At 35.0% G+C, this 26,822-nt stretch overlaps 1 protein-coding gene across 1 annotated transcript in view; it reads right to left on the reverse strand.

The window, feature by feature from the left end:
• LOC120773852 (muscle segmentation homeobox) overlaps positions 1-26,822 on the reverse strand; it is a 55,028-nt gene that overhangs the window by 22,100 nt on the left and 6,106 nt on the right. Inside the window, exon 2 of the mRNA XM_040102990.1 lies at positions 5,927-7,092. Coding sequence (XP_039958924.1) covers positions 5,927-7,092 — 1,166 coding nt within the window. The remainder of the gene's footprint in view (positions 1-5,926; positions 7,093-26,822) is intronic.

A 26,822-nucleotide genomic window follows, 5' to 3' on the forward strand; every position in this document is an offset into this window, starting at 1 on the left:
TTCGAGCAATTGATTTTTTATCGGATAGTATACGCTGTAATAAACAATCTCTCAAATTTTAAAATCGAAATTCAAATTATTGCGGTCGCTATGTTTCTTGTAGAAAAGAAACATACTGGAAAATATAGCAGCTCAAATCTTAAAAAGCGTTTTTCTCAGAATGGTGTTTTTCAAAACGGTTTCCACTCTCAAAAGAAGAGTTTTGAAGATATTTAGTTCCAATTTGGAGCTATGTAAGCTTTTATTTTTTTAATCTTCCTTTTTTTCTACGAAAAACTGTTGAAGAAAGGGCCAAATTCGATAAATTTTCAAATTTTCCTACAGATTAATAATCTTTTTGAAATTTTTGTTTTAGATCAAAATTGCGGCCGTAATCGTGGACATCGTACGGGACTTGTTTTTTACATGTCATTCCAACAATTTATTTAACTATTATACACCCAATAAATAAACATAAAAAAATCGATTTGTATTCGTCATGAATGTATTTATTTATAAAAAAGGGACTTCAATATTAAAAAAAACTCGGAAATCAGTGATTTTGGAGGGTCACACTGAAACGATTCCTTTAACTATGATTTAATTTAATTTAAAAATTTTTCAAACGGCTTTAAAGGTATATAACTAGTTAGCCCATTCCCGGCTCAGCAATAGTTATATGTGACACTAACGCCGGTATTCTGCTTGTCACGATTGTCTCATGTCATACTATCGGGTGATTTTTTAAGAGCTTGATAACTTTTTTTAAAAAAAAAAACGCATAAAATTTGCAAAATCTCATCGGTTCTTTATTTGAAACGTTAGATTGGTTCATGACATTTACTTTTTGAAGATAATTTCATTTAAATGCTGACCGCGGCTGCGTCTTAGGTGGTCCATTCGGAAAGTCCAATTTTGGGCAACTTTTTTCGAGCATTTCTGGCCGGAATAGCCCGAATTTCTTCGGAAATGTTGTCTTCCAAAGCTGGAATAGTTGCTGGCTTATTTCTGTAGACTTTAGACTTGACGTAGCCCCACAAAAAATAGTCTAAAGGCGTTAAATCGCATGATCTTGGTGGCCAACTTACGGGTCCATTTCTTGAGATGAATTGTTCTCCGAAGTTTTCCCTCAAAATGGCCATAGAATCGCGAGCTGTGTGGCATGTAGCGCCATCTTGTTGAAACCACATGTCAACCAAGTTCAGTTCTTCCATTTTTGGCAACAAAAAGTTTGTTAGCATCGAACGATAGCGATCGCCATTCACCGTAACGTTGCGTCCAACATCATCTTTGAAAAAATACGGTCCAATGATTCCACCAGCGTACAAACCACACCAAACAGTGCATTTTTCGGGATGCATGGGCAGTTCTTGAACGGCTTCTGGTTGCTCTTCACCCCAAATGCGGCAATTTTGCTTATTTACGTAGCCATTCAACCAGAAATGAGTCTCATCGCTGAACAAAATTTGTCGATAAAAAAGCGGATTTTCTGCCAACTTTTCTAGGGCCCATTCACTGAAAATTCGACGTTGTGGCAGATCGTTCGGCTTCAGTTCTTGCAGCCGCGGTCAACATTTAAATGAAATTATCTTCAAAAAGTAAATGTCATGAACCAATCTAACGTTTCAAATAAAGAACCGATGAGATTTTGCAAATTTTATGCGTTTTTTTTTAAAAAAAAGTTATCAAGCTCTTAAAAAATCACCCGATACTATACTGTATCTGCCAGAATACCAAAATGAGACTCCTGACTAACAGAATCACTATTGTGACAATTAGAGACATGAGAAAATCGTGACAAGCAGAATACCGGCATAAGTATAAACGCGTTTTTCTCAAAACGATTTTTTCCAATTAGCGAGACAAATAACTTTGGCAATTATCTTTAGAATTTGATTTGATAGAAGTACTTGGATATAGGAAAATTTCGTTTGATTCAAAACTTTTTAAATTTTGATTGATAAAATTTTAATTTTTTGTGTTCAAATGCCTATAATTTTTGAAGGAATCAATATTTTCAAATTTACCTAGGTTCTTCTATTTGATGTGATTAACAACTTTTTTTTGTGCCAGGGCGACAATTGTAGATGCTAAATGTTCTAAACGATCAACATTTTTTTCAACAGCTTGATGTTCAAACTTGATAAGTACTATTTCATTAGTTATGTGATCGAAAAAATTGCGAAAAACAAATAATGAATCTGCACATGATATTATGCCCGCTACAGTGCCCATGCACCTAAAAATATTTTAAGAAATTATTTTCATATTCTCATTTTCTTTTATTCATCATTTGTCAAAAATTTTAAATATATGGAAATCCCGTCAGACAAAAAATTGCTAGTTATGTCTACTGAGTTATGTCTGATTTTTGTTTTTTTATATAAATCTATTTTATGAATATCATTTTTGTCACAGCATGTTATATTTAGAAATTTTTATTATAAAAATAGCTTCAAGCAAATTCCACTAGGAACTTCTCAAAACGACATGCTAATTTTTCTAGCTTAACGACTCAATAGTTTTAAACACAATAATCTTTCGGCTGTTTCGGCGACTCGAATGGCATTAACTATACACATTTTTTAAAAAAGCAGCAGTAAGTAAGGAAAAGTAGGTTCGGGTGCAACCGAACATTTCATACTCTTGTAACTTTCCAGGAGTAAAACTCCGAAAATACCTTCAGGTCTAAAAGGTTTGTTAGTTGCATGGGGTCTCGGACAAATTTTCACCCGACCTTATCGAAGTTAGGTGCAAAAAAATACTGTTATTAGAAAGCACACATTCATTCATTATTCATTAAAATAACTACCACATTGGTCGATATACGTATAAAAACTGGAAGTTTGAAAATCTTTATATTAGACATATGGGGGCTAAGGGAAGTATTGACCCGATGCAACCCATTTTTACACAAGGGTTTATTATTATCAAAGACACATTTTCCCCGAATTTCAATAACATATCTCAGAGATATGAATGTGGGCGCTTTAACAGTTATGCTGCGATTTTGGCAATTTTTATACTCGAGATGGCATACCTTAGAGCCACTATTTGTGCCAAATCATATGGAATTTATAATTGTGCTATATGGGGAAGTGACGTGGTTGTAGTCCATTTGCGCCAATTTTCAAATAATGTTATGTACCGAATTTGATTGAAACTGTTTGAGTAAGTCCGGATATGTGTTATTTCACCTAAATCTTATTATTTTGTGCCAACCTATAAAGCTCTCTTGTATCATCTTGGGTTTATATTTAAGTATTCACATATCGCACTTGTTGTAGTTTTTAAGAAAACTGTTATATGTAGAGAGAACGGATTATAATCCTGATTTCATCCATTTTCACACGGTCGGTAGGGGTTCTTATAGAGTTTGTTCTGAGCGAGTTTGGCTATTGTGGATTAAGTCGTTTAGAATATGCGTACGTTAAACACATACGGGTGTCACTTGTTAATGCGATCTCATATACCAAATTACAGTTTTATATCTCAATTTAGTGTTAAATTACAGCATTTTATACATTTCTGGAGCAAGCTTGTTGAGGAAAAGTATTATTAGCATTTATTCAAACACTGTAATAATGATTTTGTCAATTAGTTGTTGATTCATTTTTACTTTGTTCACATCTAAAATTCCTAATATTGTTTTTTTAAAATGTCGGTCAAAAGGTTATCTTTTGAAGTGGTCCAAATATTGTAACTAGCGATCCAAGCAGAGGTACTTTTTTCAATTGCCTTTTTTGTTAGATCACGCGTGAATCGTGTCAAGCTGTTCTGTTTGGCATTTCATCATGGAAAGACTTACGCCTGAACAACGTTTACAAATCCCGCACGCAGTAAAGTAAATATAGCAGCCATAGCTGAGAGTGTACAAAAAGACCGTGCAGAGTCGATTTGGGGCCGTTCGCAGCAATCTTGACTGATGTATGGAACGACTTGACGCATTTTTGGATGAGATCTTAAATTGAAAGCTTATAAAATATAGATTGTGGAAGAACTGCGGCCGCTCGAACTTCCCAAGCGACATCGCTTTGCTCTATTGTCTCTTGAAAAGTTCGAAGAAGATCCGACGTTTTCGAGTCAAATTTTGTTCAGCGATGAGCCCCATTTCTGGCTCAATGGATATGCAAACAAGCAAAATTGACGCATTTGGGAGGAAGAGCAACCAAGAGCTGCCATTTTATCCAGAAAAAGCGCCAAAAATGGTTTGGTGTGGTTTGTGGGCCGGTGAAATTATCGGTCCAAATTTCTTCAAAAATGGCTGGTGGGAACGTAACCGTCTATTGCGACCGTCGATAACCGACTATTTGATGCCTGAAATTGAAGTTCATGTAATTTCGGCGACATTTGGTTTCAACAAGACGGCGCCACTTCCCACACATCGCTACAATCAATGAATTTATTGAGAGAATACTACGGTGAGCAGATAATTTCACGTTTTGGGCCGGTCAATTGGCAACCAAGACGTTAGACTTTTTCCTGTGGGGCTATGTAAAATCGAGAGTCTATGCGGACAATCTCGCTTCGAATTAGACCTTGGAACAAAACATCACGCGTTTCATTCGCCAGTTACCAGTCGAAAGGCTCAAACGAGTCATCGAAAATTGACTCAACGTTATAACCGTCCGAAACGAAGCCGCGGCCACATTTGAAAGAGATAATCCTCAAAAAATAATTACCAAAAAATGTTCTTTCGAATGATAATAAACATTTTCCATTAAGTTTGAACTTTTTGTTTTTTTTTTTTTAGTAAGGAACCCGAAATGTATCAACTTTTATTAAGTTTTGCCAACACCTGGACGTGTGTACTTGATACTTGCAAGTTGCAATCGTATAAAACAGAGTCCTACTTTACTTGTTTATTAATATATTTTGGCGACGACAAAGACCAATTATTTACCGCGTTTAAGCAAAAGTCCTTGACATCTGACTTTACAAGGTTTATAATTTTCAAAGCTTTCCATTTACACTCGCGAATTTTAACTGCTTCAAATCAAAACGCTATCGGTGTTATGATGAACTCACATTTATAAAGATAATATTATTGAAATTTACTAGACATGTTTAAAAAAAATTAGTAATTCGTCCAGTTTTAATAGAATAATTTATGTCTGACTTATGTTAAAAGTTAAAACAATTCCTAAAAAAATATATATTTCTATATATACACCAAAAGAAAACATATTTATAATTTTGAATGAAATGCCAAATGGAAAATTCGAAATATTTTTACCAATTATTCTCAAAATATAGCAAAATCTAAAATTATTTTTTAAGAACGATCTCCCGACGGCAGTCGAATTCCGAATGTAACATGGAAATTAAACGTTTATTTTATATCACTTAATAAAAAAATTGATTTGTAATATTTAGCAAACACAAAAACGCCTACATGTCTCCATCTAAATTATTTAAACTCGATCCCTGCTCAATTGACTATCCAATTTTATATGGATGTTTGTGTACTTTCATGATCCTTTGTTTTTTCTGTACAAATACACATTGAGGCATAAAATTTCATCGAGTAAGTAGTTCAATTGTTCCTCGTATTTGAGAAGATAATTGCGGTACTTAGCTTAACAGTCACCCGAAATGCGTGATAATCTCCGGCACGTGTGCACAGTTACAACAACACACTCAGCGGCTGACAGCGCAAACAAACAAACGCATTGTGGTAAACATGCAAACACATACATACATACGTACAGAGATTCGCAGGAGTTATTGGCTTCTGCTCAATCCGGGGATTTAGAATAATCCACTACAAAGAGAGGGGAATGTGCGAACGCTGCGGCAAGCGCACATCAAAATGTGCAACAAATTGAAAGAAAGGATTAAAGTGACCACTCGCAGGCACTACAACTCTTTTCACATTCACACATGTCCCTTTGTCAGTCATTCATGCATTTTTCTTAGAGCAAGCTCCATGCAATACAACAATTACCGGATATCGAATGGTCAGAAAGTCGCGTTGGTGGCGTGTGCGCGGGTGTGTGATGGTGCGAAGACGTGTCCATGCCAGGTGTGGGCAAGCCGGAGTACAATGAGCTAAAGTCTTCGGGTGTACTACTGCATTTGCGTTGGTGATTAAGCGAGCCCTTGTCGATGGATGTGAGTGGGGAACGAGTATCTTGCATCGATGAAGTTAGGCCGAGTAAACGGTTCTCATGCGAGGAAGTAATGCCCATTAACCGATTATCTTGAAATGACATGAATTTCGTATCTTGAGATACACCAGCATGCTGCATATTCGCCGCATGGTCATCTAATAAGCCTTGTTGCAAGCCCAACAAACCGCCAACCAAATTCGGACGCAGTTCATCCATTGAAAGTTTGCTTTGGCCGCAAGTACCCGCAGTGAAATTGAGTTGTCGACTAAATATAGCCGGAAATATATTAAACTGTTGGGAGTCTGCACTGGATTGTGGACTCAGTCCCAGGCTGGGTGGAACGATGTGAGGTATGGAAGAAGCCGTTGAAACAGATGTGGCCACCGACGAAATCGGATGGACGTTATTACCACCCGAACCGGGTCCGTTGCCAATGACCAACGACGATACGGAATTCGAGCCGATGGCACTGCTGCCACTACCGGAGGTGGCGCTGCCGTTACTGGTCGCACAACCGACGGAAGTTGGTGTATGTAACTGTTGGGCTTGTGCCTGCGCCGATTGTTGTTGCTGCTGGTGTGAAGGCTGTTGTTGTGCGGTCGGTGCTACTGAAACTGATTGCTGCTGCTGCTGCTGTTGTCCTATGGGCGGTAAACCGCTATGCGATAAGCCGACGGCGTGAGCTTGGACGGCTGCGTGCGATACGGCAGCGGTACCGGCGTGATGTGGATGCAAGAGAGAATGATGCGGTGGTAAATGGGCAGACGGATTACTAGTAGACAAATGAGGCTGATGTACGTGATGCACCTGAAGGGAATTCGAGATGGTATTGCCGACGACGCCACCACCGGACACAGGGCCGCCGGCACAACTGTGTTGTTTGAAATCCAACTTGTGGCCGGTGTAAAAGCGCGTATCAATATACGTCTTGAAAAAATCAATTATACCACTCAGCGAAAAACGGTATGAACACGAGGAAGCGGTATGTCTATGAGCACACCTTCACAACAATACACAAATAGTTGGTAATCAGTTTAATCCTTTCAAGTACCAATAGAGCTTTCGATTCACACGCGTACAAATAAGTTTGATCAAAATGCACAAACACAGGATAAAATATTAGCCATTTGCAAAATAGTATCACTGTAACATAGACGCCACTTCACGAATTCGACGCACTTCACAAATTCGGCGGTTGAATCAATTAATTAATTTCAAAATCAATTACAATTATTAAGGTATCTGGGTAGATATCTATAAGTGTGCGTACGCATATATTAGATTTGTTTGCTGCTTTTTATTTGGTCCGCCGATTGACCGACGCGTAACCGACACTGGCGTCTCGATGTCTATACTGAGTAGGTAAACGACTGGTGAATAGTTGAAATCATCACTAACCCCAACACATGGAGGCACATACACACGTAGTCACTATTCCAGCTGCAAACTGTTTTCCTGGCCACGGCACCGCCAGACTACAGTACTCAGAAGACCGATTATAGTACTGGCTGGTTTAGTGTGTAGCGTTACGAACCGCCTGTCGACGGGTGAACTTTGTCCAGCGTTTCTTTTACACGCCCGTCATGCCGAAAGAGAGAGAGAAAGAGCGAATGTTGGGCCCGATAAACTTTTTAATCGCGTCAATTTAATGCCAAAATCTCTCCATATATGTAGATATGTAAATGGCGCCCGACCACCATACAACGCGAGTGTTTAACTAACTGTTCACTGTACGTCGTGTTGATAGCTGATGCAGACCAGACCAATTTCTAATGTTTACAAATAATGAAAATTCGATTTCCTCTTCTTGAGAGGGGGTAATAACAATAATGTAATTTCGGATGCGTTTAACTCTATCGCAATTTACTGCCCTGTGCCGCACCACAGCCAGAAAATGTATGCAAATGTGTCCCTCGAATTATTCACTCTGCTGCTAACTGTTCCATCTATATGAGTTACCGTGCTGTCGCGAAGAGTACGACCTCAATGTCTCGGTTCGGTGGTACGCGCGTATTCGCGGCCGATCAAACTTAAAATGATATACGATTCCAGGCAGCACACAAAATTATAACGAAATTAAGGATCATGTGCTTGCTGTCCGCTTCGAAGGCTTCGTAGTTCTTTACATGCCGTCCCGTGGTGGTGGGTGGCAGCTCATCAACGCCGACGTCGGTGTAAAATCTCTGAACTACTTGAGCTTGTGTTGCTCTTGTTGGTGCTTTCGTTCCCGTCGTTAACAGAACGCCGTTGGTGGTGGTATTGGTGGCGCTTGATTTGGTACATACATATACATACGTATGTATACATATATGTAGATATAATGTAAATAAATATGTGCATATGTACATATCAATTTGAACGAGCTCATCTGCTTTATGGTAGTTTTTGCAAGACCACGAATCGTTAGCCATACTAATAATAATGTGGAAAATAATGAAACTTCATTGCTCTGAACGAATATGTCATCGCACACCAACTGCAATATACATACGTACAAAGATAATGGCTGCGAAACAGGGAAGGCAACAGCTTTTGTCGCTGCTCTGTACGCCTTGTCACTGTGAATCCCGTCGTGCACTCATCCCTTCTGTTTACGAGCGTCTCTTGACGACGTCTACTCGCGTCAGCTCCTCATTATGCCGCACATCATAGTATTGTCTCTTTTTAACTGGTTTAACTTCGTTAGAGGTAAGTTTTTGCTTTTTTGTCGGTCTCTCAAATAGCTTACAATAATAACAATTCATGGCTGGTTGTTGGACCCTTCGACCCAATGAGAAATGACTGCTCTGAGGTTGAGTCACTGTCGCTGCTAATGATATGCGTCCACTATTTTCTGTGTCTAATGTATGTATGTATGTTCCAACGTTGTAGTGTTATTTTACTGAAAAATGAAACAACATTGTCACCAGCGCTTCCAGTTCAGCATCTGCATAGTATGCGTAAACCAGGAGCCACAGGAAGACGAATACTTTAAAATCGCTACAGCGCTAGCAACATGACCGCAAAGACAGACAAGCCTTCGAATTTATTGGTGTCCGGATCATTCGATGGTAAAAAGCATAATCACTATGCGTCTGACACACTTCCCTCGAGTTTATGCTGCAAATAAACTTTTCACTGCCCTGACACCATAGCCTAGGCGACGGTACATACATATGTATGTGTGTATATATTTGAGGCACATTTTTGTATATATGTACATATGTACATATGTATGTTAACTTTCACAGTTTGGTAGTTTCGCTGAAGAAATTTCGCACTTTATTGGCAAGGTGTCGTCGAACGTCGATTTGCGCGCCAACTTTGCAAAATTAAATTGCTTACACATAGCTTTATATTCTATGCATATGTACATGCATGCGTGCATATGTATGTATCTATTTACATACATACTCTTTCAGAAATATATGTATGTATGTGTAGTAAATGCGGAAAGAATATACGAATCACGGCAGCAAGAAAGAAAATTAATTATTAGCAGTGTACATGGTTTTGAAAAGGAATTGACGAAATATGGGTAATGCTAAATACTAAGAAGTGTATTTCGTCACCTAAAATGCTAAACAAGGTATCATCAAAAAAATCTAAATTAAGTTTTTTTTTGCGATTTACTAAATCATATTATAAATATATAGAATATAGTTTTCAACTTACGGTGTCAGATATAACAAATTTATAACCAAAACTCAAATTTCAATATGAGTGGTTTCTATTATATCGTTTTTCCATCGCCTTTAGACTTATGAAAAGTGATGTTAAGTTATTTTGCATTTTAGATGACGATTTGAGATGACGGCCCTGCAAATATGTATGTACATATGTACATGCAAATGTTTGTAAGTATTTACATACATAAGTATGTATGTTACCTTTTTAAATAATATGAAATTGTAATTTCTTATTTCATAGTATTTTCACTCAAAAAAAATTTCAAATAAAGACTTGGAAAAATAGTTGATAAGGATTTAAAAAGTTAACATTAGACAAGGCATTATCACAGAGTTTTGCATTTTCAAAAGATATTACATATTTAGTGCCACGTCCAGTGTAATTTAGGGAATATTTGCCAAACATATTTATAATTATGAATGTTTTAGTAACCATGAAGTTATATTTGAATTATTTATGCCTAATTTTCAAATGAAATCAAAGAGATAAAAACATACATACATATTTCTCATTTGTTGTTTGACAAATATGAAAATTTCGTACTGTGTCTAGGAGTTGGCGGAACTTAATTTTTGATATTTTGAAATAAATGGATAAAAGGTAATTTATTGTGTCATGAAAATAAAAAAATTATGAACAAAAAAGCTTATTTATTGTGTCATGAAAATAAACAAATTATGAACAAAAAAGCTTATTCGGATCTGCGCGATACGAATTGAAATTTTGTTTTGTAATTCCTTTCAGAATATAATCAGAGCCATCAGTAATCGATAGCAACTTTTTTGAATAAAAAGTACCGCTAATAATTGTATAATATTCATATTTTTTCCGGTGTATCCGTTACAAACCGCACTTTTAAAAATATATACATATGTATGTATGTATATCCACATGTTTTCCTGTAGTGTGTAGATTTTATAAGTTATGTGCAAGAGTATCTAAAATGTTCAAATCTACACAGATTATATGTAGATTGACCTTCCAAATATCTGTATCGTTTTCACGAAATTATCTACGGCACAGTTTTAAGCACACTGTACACGTTACACGCATGTGTTGCATTTCTTTTCGTACTGTACATGCAGCAAATTGTTTGTTGCGCCAGAGAATGTAAAAACATAGAGAAGGCAGAGAACTTAAAGCATAGAGAAGGTGCAGATTCGATATCGAACATTTGTTAGAATTAAAGTAAGGAATTCACCTCGCAACCACAGAATTCACGCTGTGAAATGTTAACATTGTTTACAGTTCTCTCACATACTTAACCAGTGAAAATGAAGAGAAATAACATATGTACGGCATATGATGCTAGTATATGTATATGATGAAGAAAAATAAGTCCTTTGATATTCCATTTTTAACAGCGAAAAATGTGTACAAATACAGCTCTCTCACATACTCAAGAATTTTACATATTTTTTACATATGTATATTTCTGCCAGAAAATGTGCTCCTTTCTGCTAAATAGCAGCGGGAATGGTGAATTCCTTACTCCAAGTTTATCAGCTCTGTTGGTCGTCAAATCGAACATCATACAGAATTCAATTTGCACCTTCTCCAGAGAACTTAAAAGTATATACTTTTATAGTTCTCTGCCTTCTCTATGTTTTTACATTCTCTGCTTTAAGTCCTCTGGTTTTTACATTCTCTGCCTTCTCTATATTTTAAGTTCTCTGGCACAAGCTGTGCACTCTATTTATCTCTTTCTCTCTTTATTGTCTTTTTCACTCCTTTAGACAATGTTTGCGGGAAACTTCAACCAATCAAAATTTGTTTCACACACAAACGCAAACAAAGGACTAAAAAAAACTCGACTGCGCAATGAATTAGTCCTCGTTAAAACCAGCATCAATACCAACAACAACTACTGTACGAGTAAGTGAATTCTGTTTCAAAGCGGCTGCAGATGATGAAGCTGACTTCAATACGTTCGTATATACTTATGTAGATGTACATATGTATGTATAAGAAGGGTGATATGGAGAGACTTGAATTTGGATCCGTGTGACGTATAAAAATCAAACAAACTTAAATCCTGTACCATTGCAACAACAATAGTGAATTTAGAAACAATACAAAGAGTAATGGTGCGGGTGTTGACCGCACTAAGAATTGCGTTCAAATATACAAACATGTGTATATAAATACATACATACATGTGACATTTGTGCTATTTCAGTATTCTCCGACACACAAATAAGGTCGTCATTCGTCAGTTTGAGCCTTGAGTTTCTTTTGTTTAAATTTTTTAGTTTTTTAGTGCGCTAGATGACGTATTTCAGCTATTCCTCGAATGAAAGCCGTTTGGTGGTCAGCAGATAATGAGGGCTCAAATTCGCGGGCATTTAAATACCAATTTTACTAATAAAAATTAATATTTGAAATGATCGGTAAAAGGGATTTATGTATATAAAAAAGCAACAAATTTACATGCGTACGTATTTGTATATATACAGAAAATTTATGTATGTACATATGAATACATACATATATACATACGTATTCATATCAATTTGTAAATGCACATCTGCGCAGAACGAAATTGTAATAAATCCATCTAATAGGGTACTGCAGAGCTGCAGACATTAAATGCCTTTAACAGAATAAAAAATACAAAATCGAAATTTCACTGATGCGACTATGGAAAATAGTCAGCTTTACTTATACTTGTACAATTTTTGTTTGAAGAATATAAAATTTTTTTCTATAAGTAAAAATAGATTGAATAAATTTGCAGAGGTTCAACATTAATTTTTGAGGATATGCATAATTAAACCAAAATGTTGGACTTTACCTTGGTAAGCGATTGGATTCACAATCCATCGCCACTCACTCAGACACTATGCTACAAAAATCAATGAAACCTATTTTATATTATTTATGCATTGATATTATGATAAATCGATCCAAACACATATATGTAAGTAAGGAAGTGTTGAATTCGCCTGCACCGAACCTTTATACTCTCGCGATTTGAGTGGGTTCAAGAAGGGAAATACTTTGAGTTCAACGCCCTATTTGGTATTTTTAAAGTTTTAGGCGACTATGTATCTGTATTTCCAAACTTTTACTTGGATTAAATTACATAAGACAGTTAAATGGGCGATGTTATTCCCAATGTCCAATAATGACACCAGCTCCTATAAAGTCTTTCCGTACCATCTTGGCTATGAAAGTTAATGATTCTGACGCATTTATAATATCTTAGTAGCCTTAAACATAACCAGTATATAGTACATATGTGATTATCCGAAAGCACAGTATGAGGAGGTACTAAAAAGACTTGTGTTCAGTTAGTTTAGTTTATATAGCTTTAGTTGTTTTTGAGATACCTATGTATATAGATTACAGTTATTAGAGAGCGAATCCATCCCCATATTTAAAATAGTTTTAAACTGTAGATGATTCATTTCCCTGTACCAAAATTAATTTTTTGTATATTCATTTGCCGTTCAGTTATAGACCTTTCTCTTAACTATATATTCTGCTCGTGCTAATGGTCCAATTTTTCCAACCTGGTACATCAATCTCATCAGGGTGACAACGAAGACGAGGAGCAGGGGTAAACGCATGCTCAACGGGTTTATTTACAAATGACAAAGAGAAGAATCGTGGTATGAGTAGGTAGTATAACATATACTTAATTTATTTATCAGATTTCGATATTATATCGTCCATTATCATTATTATTTTTTGAAATAAAAAGAAATCAAATCGTCGCTTCAACTTTTCTTGACAAAGATGAACTCATCTCATGAGAATATTGGGAACAAACTTACATAGCAAAGCAAAAAGCTCTTTAATGTTCTTATCTAAACCTTAGAGCGATGTAGAGAATATGATACTATCCGTTCCTCTAATGGGCTTTCGCAGCATATATTCGTCAACTAAAGAGTTGGTTTCTTAAGCATGGTGTGATTTGGGCCTAGAAATGTACCACACACAAACGCTAATATTGTTGTTCAGATTCATTCTCTTGATCTTAAGCAGAAGGCTACAATGTTATGTAACCATTTCTCACTGAATATTTATTTCATATGTATTCACTGGAATGAAAAGTTCTTCCAAAGATTTTTTTTTGGCTGTAGAACGTGTAAGCCATCGACAATGATCAGCGGCGCACACACAAACCAATTTCAGAGATTTTCTATTTAAATTTTACATCATGTTAAAAAGGGATGGGAAAGATAAAAATAGTTAGAGCTACCAACGTATATTTTATGAACAAAATTTTTGCAAGTCTTCTAGGTCCTCGCTAGTCTCATTCTGCAAGTAAGTTTTCAGCCTGCGAAGGGTCGAAAACCATCATTCATTGTCCGCTACTGATGCCGCTAGAGTTGCAGGTATCGATGCACAGTTGAGTAGAACTTTTCTCACAAATATTTATGGTTTTAATGAATCTTTTTGGACCTTTCTCATCTAATATACTCGAGGAGAATATGAAATTCAAAATTTTTAATTTCTGAAATAACAATAATTTTTAAGTGTTGGACGGAAACACATTTTTCAAATCAAAATTATGTTATTGCATACTGTAGAGCAACAGTCAATACGCATTTTTTATTTCCTTGAGAACATCTTTTTTCATAAGGTATGTGAGTTTTGAACAGAAGAGCTTTAAATGGGGTTATTTATATTTGAAATTCGTTATTTATATATTTGCATAAGTTATAGCTTTTGTTCAAAGGATTATGTTGTCAATCACTGAAAAATAACATTAAGAAATAATACGGTTATATTTCATTCACTTTCAACATAAAATTATAAAATTGGTGGATGAGTTCCCGATTTGATTTGATAGGGTTAACGGTGCAGAAATGTGATTTTTCCATGTCTTAAACTTTTTGCCAGAAAATAAAAATCCTTTGCGAATAGTTGAAGGCAAATACCTTTTTTTCATTGTAACTTAAGCTTCAAACTCTTCAGTAACTGTGACGTCGTTTGGCTACTGTTTTTCGAAACTCCCACATTCTGTGGGAATTTTAATGTTTGATAAAATATTTCGATGCTGAAGAATTCTATCATCCAATTCTTCTAAATAGTGAACTCAAAAAGCAATCCCTATGGATCGGCGATAATATTATGGTGGAGATCGTTCATAGTTATCACGATTTTTTTGTCTTCCTATAAGTCGTCTCAAAAATCCCTTTTCGTACGCCACTGAAAATGATCGTTGTCCTACTCTCGGGCGCTTACCGCAGTAATCAGTAAGTATAAGTGGGATTATTGTGTACAGCTTCGAACTATTTATTTATCCTCTTGAGACCGTGGACACATACATATGTGCACCTTCAATTTACTGACGTTAACATGTCGCAATGATTTGAGAGCTGTTAGTGTTTGAGTGTGTCGCGTAATTTTTATACTCTTGCAACATGTTGCTACAGAGCAAAATTAATTTAGTATTGTATTGTATTTTAAGGCTTCTTAAGACTGTTTGAAGATAGGCAAAATCAAATGATAAGCCTGCCCACTCCCCTTATAACGATTTTCTTAAAAGCGACTAAAAGTGAGATAAATCAATAACTAAATATGTCAATGACATTAAATTCTACACTAGAAATGGTGTGAGAGAGGTGTGGGCTTTATAGTAGTCGTTAGCAAATTTGGACGATAGGTGTGGCACCGCCCACTTTAAGGTGAAAATCCATATGTCAAGATCTACTATTTTGTTGATATTTGGTACGTAACATTCTTCTAATATTTCTATGTTACAGCGTGAAAATGGGGGAAATCGAGCCACAACCATGCCTACTTGCTATGAAACACAATTTTAGTTTCCATCTGATTCTTCACTTTCTAGTAACCAATGAAAATGATAATCAATCTTTGCATGAATTATGACATTAAAGTGTGCTCTCTTAAGTCCAAAACTTTTCCAACTGAAACTGTTCAAACCTCCAGGTACCAAATTTGAGGACCCCAATGCCTATAGATATAATGAAAATTCAGAGATAATCTTTTCCTGATAATACTATGTCTGTGTGTTACAAATGATGTGAATCCGGTCAATAATTTCCTTAGTCCCTATATACCCAATACATACATATATAAAAGGTTTTGAACTTGCGGGAGACTAAGAGAGTGTGTTTTACTCATAACCATGTAATCCTTGTGCCTAAATTTGATAAAATCGGGTAAAAACTTGACCTAGCCCCTGTATAACTAATAATAGAATTTTTGAACACGCGGCTTCACGTAGACTGGTGATTGTTTGTGAGATACCTTAATGAAACCCAGAGAGTATTAATTAGTATGTGGCATCTTAATAATATGTGGCATTGGCTAAAATAGGTAAAATCGATTGAGGATGATTTAGTATAATTTTCACTTTAATTGTAATCCACTCACGACTTCGTAGCACAATGAAGTTGATCCCTTTCGTTACGTTTTTCAATATTGCCAAGACTTGAACGTATTTATTCGGCTGTGATGTTTGCAAGTTGCAAGATTAAAAATGTTCGGTTAAACCCGACCTAAGTCCTTCCTTATTTGTCATTCCTTATATTAATAAAAAACAAGGAAAAACGTTAACTACGACTGCACCGAAGCTAATATACCCTTCACAGGTGCATTTCTTTTAGTAACTATGTGTTCAGTTTGTATGGAAGCTATATGCTATAGTCAACCGATTTGATCAATTTCTTCGGATATTACATTGTTGCCTTAGAAAATAATCTAAACCAAATTTCGTGAATATATATTGACAAATGCGAAATTTTTCATACAAGCCCTTGATTCCGATCGTTCAGTTTGTATGGCAGCCATATGTTAGAGTGGTCCGATATCGACAGTTCCGACAAATGAGCAGCTTCTTGAAGAAAAAATGACGTTTGCAAAATTTCAAAACGATATCTTAAAAACTGAGGGACTAGTTCGTATATATACAGACAGACGGACAGACAGACAGACGGACATGGCTAAATCGACTCAGCTCAACATACTGATCATTTATATATACATATACTTTATAGGGTCTCCGACATTTCCTTTTGAATGTTACAAACTTCGTGACAAACTTAATATACCCTGCTCAGGGTCTAAAAATTAAATACTGTGTCCTATTTATACTCCTACACCACAAAAAACATTATTATCATATTTGGTTCATGTTCAAATCTCATGAGGATAACCTACACTTCCGCCCTTATTATATTATTTATCGAAATCTAAAAACCATGGGCATTTGGAGCAGCCCCCTATTTTTACTCTGGGTAGCTGGTTAGCAATCATCTATCAGTTAAGTTCTGGTTAACTTAACCAATACTCCTTTTTACGGTAAAGTTACCCAGAACTTAACTGGTTGCTAATCTGACATTGAGGAAACGGCCCTAAGTACTTTAATACTAATATTCCGCTTCGCTACATAGCACACTGGACATCACGACATTAATGAAACAAATTTAAGTAAAGAGCATTTCTTTTTTCGATTTCTTATTTTGCTTTATACAGACAATTTTCGACAACTGTACGCCAACCGACACACACACACACACATACAAACATACTGTGAGTCTTTGAGCATAAAGGCATAGAGTGAGGGGCCATAGTAAGCAAAAGGACCTAATGAAAACCCATTACTGCGCTTAATGCGTTTTGCAAAGTAGTTTCAGCTTTAGCGAATAACCATCGAAAAGGAATACTCGTACATGGATTTACTTTTTCAAAGCTTACAACTATGAGCAGCAAAGCTTTTAAACATAAAATTTCAGTATGTGTTTATGTATGTATGTAGCTGCATACGGAGTATTATATATTTAAGAAAACCAATCATTAATGTTTAATTTACAGCAAGCTTTGTATAAAAAACTCTCACACAAGGGTGGGGAAGGTTGCAGTGCGATAAGCTTGTACGTCATAGAAAGGAAAGAAATAAATTTATTGACGTTTCGGGAAAGCGATAGTTAATTTTTTCAAAAATGTATTTAATGGGATTTATCATTACTGCTTATTAACATCACAATTACAATATGACACATTCTAACTCATCTCATTCAAGGGTTAGCTTCCGGGAACTCAATTTTCAGCAAAATAGGTTTTGCACCATAACTAGCATACAGTGGCACCTGATATATTTTTTAATAGATATTTTAAACACACAATGTTCTAATGTTTTTATATTAGTGTATCGAACATCCATAAACTAATACTAATAACTAATAAAACTAATACAACCTAAAGTCGTTATTAAGACAAACTTTTCAGGACTAATTTGGCAATTTATTTTAAGAGTAAAGAAAAAGCAATAGAATTTCCCTCTTTCATTTACATATTTGAATACATAACAATAATAATATATTGACATTAGGATCGTACAAAATTGAGGCTAATGAGTCAATGATCGAAATCAAATTTTTGAAGAGAGCCTCGAAGAACAATGATTCAAAGAACTCGAGTCGTCTGATGGATCTTCATCTACATAAGATTTCTTGAAGATTGAATTTTTTAATCAATAAATAATAAAAATTACTACTTTCATCGTCGGGGTTCTCTGCAACCTTTAATTTGATATCACCTGATATTTATTTGATCTGTTTTCTTAACTTGCACTTATAGGTTGTCGGTAATGTCAGATTTTTTCTTGCCGGAAGCATGGGGCGATGCCCTAATAACGGGTCCAAAACTGTAAGGGAGAATGACATCGGGCTTCACTTCTAATTTGTGGTGTTCATTTGATAGGAGAAATTGAAGGACCTACAAGTGTGAAGACAAGTTCTAGCATATTTTTTTCAAGGCAGAAATACTCTCTACTTAGCAAAAACTGTGTCCCATGTTCGTCAAAACAAGAATCCCAGATCCTTTATATTAGCAATACTCCTACAAGTACTGTATAATTAACCAAACTCATATACTAATAATTATATTTAATTTTTCATATTTTTTAGTACAAAAAATCAATAGATAAAACTTTGGCATAGACTCTTCTGATAGCATCCGTTAAAAAATTTGACCTTTTCTTTTTAAAAATGGGAATATTATTAGATTACATATATTCGCAATCATTTGCATATATTTTCGGATAATTATAATTGTGATCAGAAACACCGAGTATCAGTAAGTGATGAAAAAAGTTAGCAAGGTTGATAGGATCGTTCTTTTATGACGAAATACTGCTGATTCTTAAAAAGATATTGTTAACTAGAAAATTATAAAGAAAACGCTCATAAAATACCTTTAATAAAGATATAACATATGATTTCGATATTTATCTCTCCATTTACTTTCATGCGTCTTAATTTTCCAAAGATAAATTGATATTATAAATAAGTTATTTTGTTTCATGTTTTCTGATTTTCATAATGTAGAATGAAAATAAAGATTTAAAAATAAAAGAGCGTAAATCTCAGAAAATCGTTGATTGTGTCGGTAATTGCGAGCTTAAATGTATCCAAAATCGATTTTATATCCACTGTGGACTGGGACTAAGTTTTAGGAAAAGTAGGCATGCTATAACGTAAACCATAATAATGCTAAGTTATAAAAACATAATACGACATTAATTCGGCTAAAATAGTTTAAAAATTTACAAAATATAAATTACATATGTATAGGTATACAATAAACCCTCCTTATTTAGAACCACTTTATTGTTAAGGTGTCTCCAATTTCTAAAAGTTTTTCATTTGTATCTTTATACCCTTAATAGGGGGATATTAAGTTTGTTACGAAGTTTGTAACACCCAGAAGGAATCGTCGGAGACCCTATAAAGTAGTTGTATGTTTGTATGTATATATAAATGATCAGTATGATGAGCTGAGTCGATTTAGCCATGTCTGTCTGTCCATCTGTCTGTATACATACGAACTAGTCCCTCAGATTTTAAGATATCAAGAAGCTGCTCATTTGGTATACGGATAGATTATTTTCTAAGGCAACAATATAACCTCCGAAGAAATTGTTCAGATCGGCTCACTATAACATATAGCTGCCATACAAACTGAACGATTGGAATAAAGTTCTTGTATGGAAAACTTTCACATTTGGCAATATATCTTCACAAAAGTTAGCACACATTATTTTCTAAGATAATAATATATTATACAAAGAAATTGTTCCGATCGACTTACTATAGCATATAGTTGCTAAACAAACTAAACGATCGGAATCTAGTGATGGTATAGAAAACTTTCACATTTGAAAAGATATCTTCACGAAATTTGGTATGAGTTACTGTTCATAGAAATAATGAAATATCGGAAGAAATTGTTGAGATCGGCTCACTATAGCATATAGCTTCCATACAAACTGAACACATAGTTACTAAAAGGAATTCACCTGTGAAGGGTACATTAGCTTCGGTGCAGTCGAAGTTAACCTGTTTTCTTGTTTTATTTAATTTTATTAAAAATCAAGTTTTCCAAACAAAAACTTGATTTTTAATACAATTCGGTACAAACAAGGTCAAGTTTATTTCATATAATTTTGGCACAAAATTACAGTTATGAGTAAAACATGTTCTGTAATTTTCATTGAGATAATTCAAATAATAGCCTGGAAGTTCAAAAATCTGGAAGCTCAGAAAGTATTGACCCGATTCAACACAGTTTTGATAAATAGATGATATTGTTAGGAATGGACTCTCTCTGAATTTCAATTGCATATTCCATCTATTGTCCGATATTTTCGGTCAAAAGTCAACTATAGATACCGGGATACAAATATTCGGTTACTAGGCGGTTTTGGTCTTAAAGTTACATACTTCAAAGGAATTATTAATGCAAAACTATTCCGTTATAATAACTGGTTCGAACTGTACACTCGAAAGGAAAGAATCCGATGGAATTTAAAATTGTGCTATATGGGAAGTAGGCGTGGTTGAATTCCGACTTCGCCCATTTGCGCACTGTATCGTAGGAATATGAGGAGAATAGCACGCAAAAAATTCAGTCGAAATCGTTTGGTAGGGTACCGAGACCACGTCCTTTGTCAAATCTTCAAACCGGCTCCCATAAAGTTTTCTCATAACACCTCGGTGGTACAATTAAATGTCTCTGGCGTATTTAGTTATTGATTTATTGCACTTTTAGTAGTTTTTACCAGTAACGTTATATAGGAAGTGAGCGGGGCTATCCTCTGATTTCACCCACTGTCGGTAGGAGTTTTTATAGGCTTTCCAAAACTTTTTGCTCACAGGTGGCCTTTGCTGCTGCGATCCCCTGTGCCAAATGCGAATGTTTTATATCTTTATTTAGTGCTTAGTTATGGCACTTTGTAGGTTTACGGTTAAGGGTGATTTATGGACCGGGCAGTGGGCCGATTCGTACTTTTTTTAACTAAGGAACGCGCACAGAAAATTTCATCAAGATATCTCAATTTTTACTCAACTGGAGCTTTATACCCTGTGGCAACTTGTTGCAAGAGTATAAAAATCATCGAAAAAGTTGTAAAACACGGAGCACCACCGTATGTACTCATATATGTACATACCTAAAACAAAATACGCATATAATTTGCTCCCTTTAAATGCGGCAAAGCTATTAAAAGTCCATTCAGCACACTAATTTGTGTATCATTTCAATTTGCGCGCAAATATCCACATTCACACCGCAACATGTAATGCTCATAACAGTGTGTTGCCCCTTTCGACCACAGTCTGTCATAGCTTCCGCCTGATGCAAAAATACACGTTATGTGGATGCCCATGTACACATACACTCCTGTGTTGAACTGGTTCAAACATACATATGTATGTATGTGTATAACCAGCCACAAAAGCGCATCATAACAACGCAGCCATTACGGTCCATCTACTGTCAGAGCATTAGAGGCAACAAGCCAAAGAAAAAAGGTTCTCGTACAAGATAAAAAGAAAAGCGAAAATGGAAATTAATATGCGCCATTTTTTTAGAATTACGAAGAAGCCCTTGAACACACACATAAGCACGTATGTTATGTATGTATGTGTATTGTTGCCGTTATGAGTTTCAACAGTTTACATTCTACATTTTCTTTGCGACGCGTAAATGAGGACAACGCAGTGGAAAAGTATCCGAGAAATGTAAAAAAAATCTCATTGATGTGGCTTTTTAACTTTTCATTATTTACCGCTAAAAGCTTCTTTTAAAAATGTCACAAAGAGAAAGCACAACAATGAACAAGTAAGAAAGCATTACATCGAGCACAAAGAACATTATATATACATGCATATCACAGCATATTAGAAAAGAGGATGCACATATTACATACGTACATATATAGATATGTATATGTACGAACACATATGTATGTACATACACTGAGTGCTGGAAAGTGTTTCTGATAGAATTGTTCTCCAATCGCAACTTTTCGTGCGCTTTTGCCATTCTATGATCGTAGTAATCGCTCACCTGTGCTCCCTATTTGTCGAATTGTTGAAAATTTCGAGCGAACATTCTCTTTATGTACATAATGATGAAGTTCCACTAAGCCAAAGAAGCGCTCGAAGTAATGAAAATATTGCTGTCGTTCAGGCAAGTGTTGCCGAACACCGAAATTAGTTTATTCCAAGGCGTTCTTAAGAATTTGTATGGCCTCAAACTTTGAGCAAGGATTTGGGCTTGCATCCATGTAAAATTGTTCTCACTCAAGAACTGGAACCATTGGACCAGCTAAAGCGTCGTGAATTGGATGAATTTGAAAACGATAACGATTTGTTTAAGAAATTCTATCATCAGAGTGTTGCGGGAACTTAAATTGACAGTTTGGTGTGGTTTTTGATCTGGTGGAATCATCGGTCCGTACTTATTTCGAAATGAAGCAGGTGACATTTTTACTGTCAATGGAGAGCGGTATAGATCATCAATAATCAACCTTTTATGGCCGCAATTGAATGAAGTTATTTTTGATAACATCTGATTCCAACCAAGTCCAAGACGGGACTACGTGGCACATAGCATGTGCAACAATTGGAGACTCGATTATTTCAAGAAATTGGGACATTGAATGATCTCCAGGAAGTTCTGACTTAATGCTATTAGACTTTTGCTTGTGGGGTTATTTGAAGTTATTGCTCTTTAGTAATAAACCAGACTCTCTTCAAGCTTTCTAAGTCAATATTGAACTTGCTATTCAGGACTTGATTAGAAAAAAGTACTCGAAAATTGGGTTCATCGAATTAATTACAGCAAAAGAAGTCGTAGAGGATATTTGAATGATATTATATTCAGAACTTAATTGTATCGATCGATATCACTAGATAAAAAAATTAAATTTCTTTAACATCTAGGGTTTTTTTTGAAAATAAATCAAATCACACTTATTGGAAAACCCTGTACATATGCAAGGTGCGTTCCAAAATAAACAGGATCTATATGTCGACTGGTGCCTTAGAATCTGTTATCTTTATCGATTATCCAGTGAGAATTTCATGACATTTCGTTGATTGGAAGTGAAGTTATTGTGTTTTAAGTGTCAGTATGTTTTTGTTATCGGTTCGAAAATTGGTAAAACTTTTACCGAAACCTTTCAATTGATGAAACAAGTTTATGGCGATGATTGCCTATCCCGTAGCAGAGTGCACGAGTGGTTTCAACGTTTTCAAAGTGGTTGTGAGGACAGAAATGACGATCTAACATGTGGGCCAAACAAAATTCGTGATCACCGGAAATTCCATTGAAACTGTGTGTGAATTCATCAAAAATCAGCCGAAAAAATTATTGAAATTCATGGAAATGGAATTGAACATGTCCAAAACATCGATTTATCGAATTTTGACCGAACATCTGGGCTTACGAAAGGTGTGTGCAGGGTTTGTTCCGCACAAATTGACTGACGACCAAAAATTGCTCAAGATCCAACATTCGAAGAACGATTATTTGACCAAAAATCATATTTTAACCATTAATCATTCACCGTATTCTTCTTCCTTTTCGAAAAATGCATTTGCCCTTGAAAGGAAAGCATTATGCAGACGTAGAGGCCATTCAAAAGGCTTGCACCGTCATATTGGCGGCCATACCGGCCAACGAGCTAAAACACTCGTTCGACATGCTTTTGGACCGTGCAAAAAGCTGTATTGAAGCAGAAAGAGACTATTTTGAATAAAATAAATTGATTTTGCCAAAAAACCACTTGTTCTGTTTTTTTAAGACCTGTTTACTTTGGAATGCGCCATTTATGTACATCGACTGCTGCAACGTGTTTCTGGTAGAATTGATTAATCTTATTTATATTTCTTGGTCAACCATGTATTATGAGAAATTTGTTATGAAATTACTTGGATACATAAATGTAAATATATTTCAAGTGAAATTTTTTAATATACCAACGTACACAAACGCACCAGATATAAGGTTGGGTATTAAAATGGGTTGATATCCAAAATTTATTCGCACATAAAAGATTCACAAAATATTGAAAATGTCTACATTTCAAAATATACTCAATATCAAATTTGACCCGGACTGGTCCGTATAAACTGCGCGATTTTTACCATGAAGAAAAATGTAAACGAAATGAAGAAACAGTACTTGAAAATCATCACGCTGGTTGGTTGAGAGATAGCAGAGGATCTCAACACCTCTTTTGGTTAGACTCAACTATTTCGGTTAAGGACAAAGCAAATTTAGTTTTGTGTATGAAACGGTTTAATGCTGTGTGACAATTGTGACAGACTTTTTGGCGAAACTCGAAACGAGAGTGATCGCTCAGTTTCGACCAAATTGACTACCTGTGACTTTTTTCTCTTTTCGAAACTGACAAATCCACTTCGAATCATATACTCGTATCACACGAATATCAATAAAGATTGTACCTCTCCATAAAAACAACAATTATCGATTCAGCTGTCGTGGCCCAGTCCGGGTCAAATTTGATATTGAGTGGACAGTGTAGAATTGCTTAAGTCTTATACATATATTTATCCACAAATAGAAAACAAGACATATTTGCCCTATCCCTAATACGATTTAACTCGATAACAGGAACACTGTCTCCGTGAACCGCTCGAAAACGGAGTTTATTGGTGATTAAATCTTTGAGAAAGCAAAAGTTAATGCAAACGTTTTGAGTTCTGTTCCTTACGTAGGTTGCGTTTTATATTTCGGGATTTGGCAACCCTAAGGTTGTAACCTGACAATTGACAACTTTTTGATCTTAGCCATACTCAAACTATTTGACATACGACAGCTATTTGTGTTGTTTACAATAACTTAAAATATTTTTTTTATGGTATTAAGTCACCAACATTTTCGCGCAATTATTTTTTACACCTTTCGACGTGGATCAACTCAACAAGAGTGCATAGATGAACTTAGTTAAATTTTTGACAATGAAGCTGCATTAAATACTAGCATTTAGCGATGGTATGATGAATTCTATCGAGGTCGTAAATCACTTCAAGACGAATTTCGCGAAGGTCTTCCAAAATCACTTGTTGTTCCGGAAACTCTTCATCATGCCAATGCGACTACTCACACATGGACTGAAACATCCATATTTTAGAGCACTCAAAACATTGATTTGATAAGCCATCTACCGTATAGTCCATGACTTCATTTATTATCGTTCATAAAAAACTAATAGGTCAACTTGAAGAGGGGGGTAATGCGTTTAAAACGCATGCAAACGCAAATGGAGAATATTTAAAAAAAATAAAGCAATTTTCGATGAATAAAATTTTTTTTGTTCATGTTTTTACTCATGAAAGTTATGAACATAATTTGGACAATTATCAATATATTTAATACTCCTAATACTCATAAAACACCTACATATATAACTCAGTAAAACCCGTCATCCCAGATGCGATAACGCCAGGAAAGTTGAACGGTTAGAATGATTTGCTTACTTTTAGGTATAATTTCTTAAGGGGCTATTCTCATGTAATCACTTCGAAAAATCGATTTTTTTTATATTTTGACAGCAAAACCTATTGAAAACAGGCTGTGAAAAATTCAGACCGAAATACATAGTATTTGATAAGTTACAGCTCATAGTCGCCGACGTGTCGTAAGCGACTGTCTACCAGGCGCCATGACAAGTCTGCAGCTGCTACGTTTCTAAACGCATTTTTCTCGAATCATCATTTTCTGAAACTGTCATGGTAAAAAAAGTATTCAACCGATTACTTTAAAATTTACATATGTTCTTCTACTCATTTATATGTACATAGTTATCGTCCCTACCAGAATTGTTTATTTTCGAAAATATTTTCATATTTTTTTAAACGATTTTTAACGGAAAAAGACAAGATTTTCGTGACTTTTTTTTTGAAGTTCGACATTTTTTTTAATGAAATTGATTATATTTGGTAGAGACGATAGCCGCAGAACTACTGAATGATAATCCATTCGATCTTTTTATTTCAGACAACATGAACAGCCGCTGTCACCATGACCAGTGAACTACTTTTTTTTGTTGGAGACTACTTTGATTTAAAAAAAATATATATTAAAAATGTAAAAAACGAAAACAAAAAATTTTTTTGTACATTTCAAAATACAAATAAAAATATATTAAAAAATAAAATGATTGAATTTTGTTGCCGCATAAAAAATATTTTCCTAGAAAGTGGTAAAATGTATGCGTTCACATGAGAGTACCCCCTTAATTCTCATGTTACTTAATCAGTCAATATAGCCCAATAAAAAATATTGAAAATTAATCTCAAAAATTATTATTATTTATTTTTTATTATTATTATTTTACTTCATAGTAAATAATAAATACATAGCTTCTTTGTCATTTGAACATTCTCTACCATAAATCATCCAAATCGATCAAACCTATTTTTGGCACAAATATTAAAAAAAGGATCCGTACTTTAGCTTTACATTATTTTTCTGCAAAATATCGTACTTTTAATAAAGGTTCAAAATTTGACTGAAAAAATAGGGAGTAACTTGTTTCTAAAAACTTGTATTCATACATACTATAGTGGATATGTTATTCTCAAGTAGTTTAAAGTCAAAAGTACATTAAATGATTTTCCACTTTTCGCATGGTATCACATTGTACTTGAACTATATACATATGTATGTATATCGGTCATTGTGTGAGATATAAAAATGTCCACCTAATACTACATGTTTTCTCGACTACTTTGCATATTGATATTAAGATATCTTAATTAAATTAAGAGG

Source organism: Bactrocera tryoni, chromosome 4 (assembly GCF_016617805.1).
Source record: "Bactrocera tryoni isolate S06 chromosome 4, CSIRO_BtryS06_freeze2, whole genome shotgun sequence".
NCBI lineage: Eukaryota > Metazoa > Arthropoda > Insecta > Diptera > Tephritidae > Bactrocera > Bactrocera tryoni.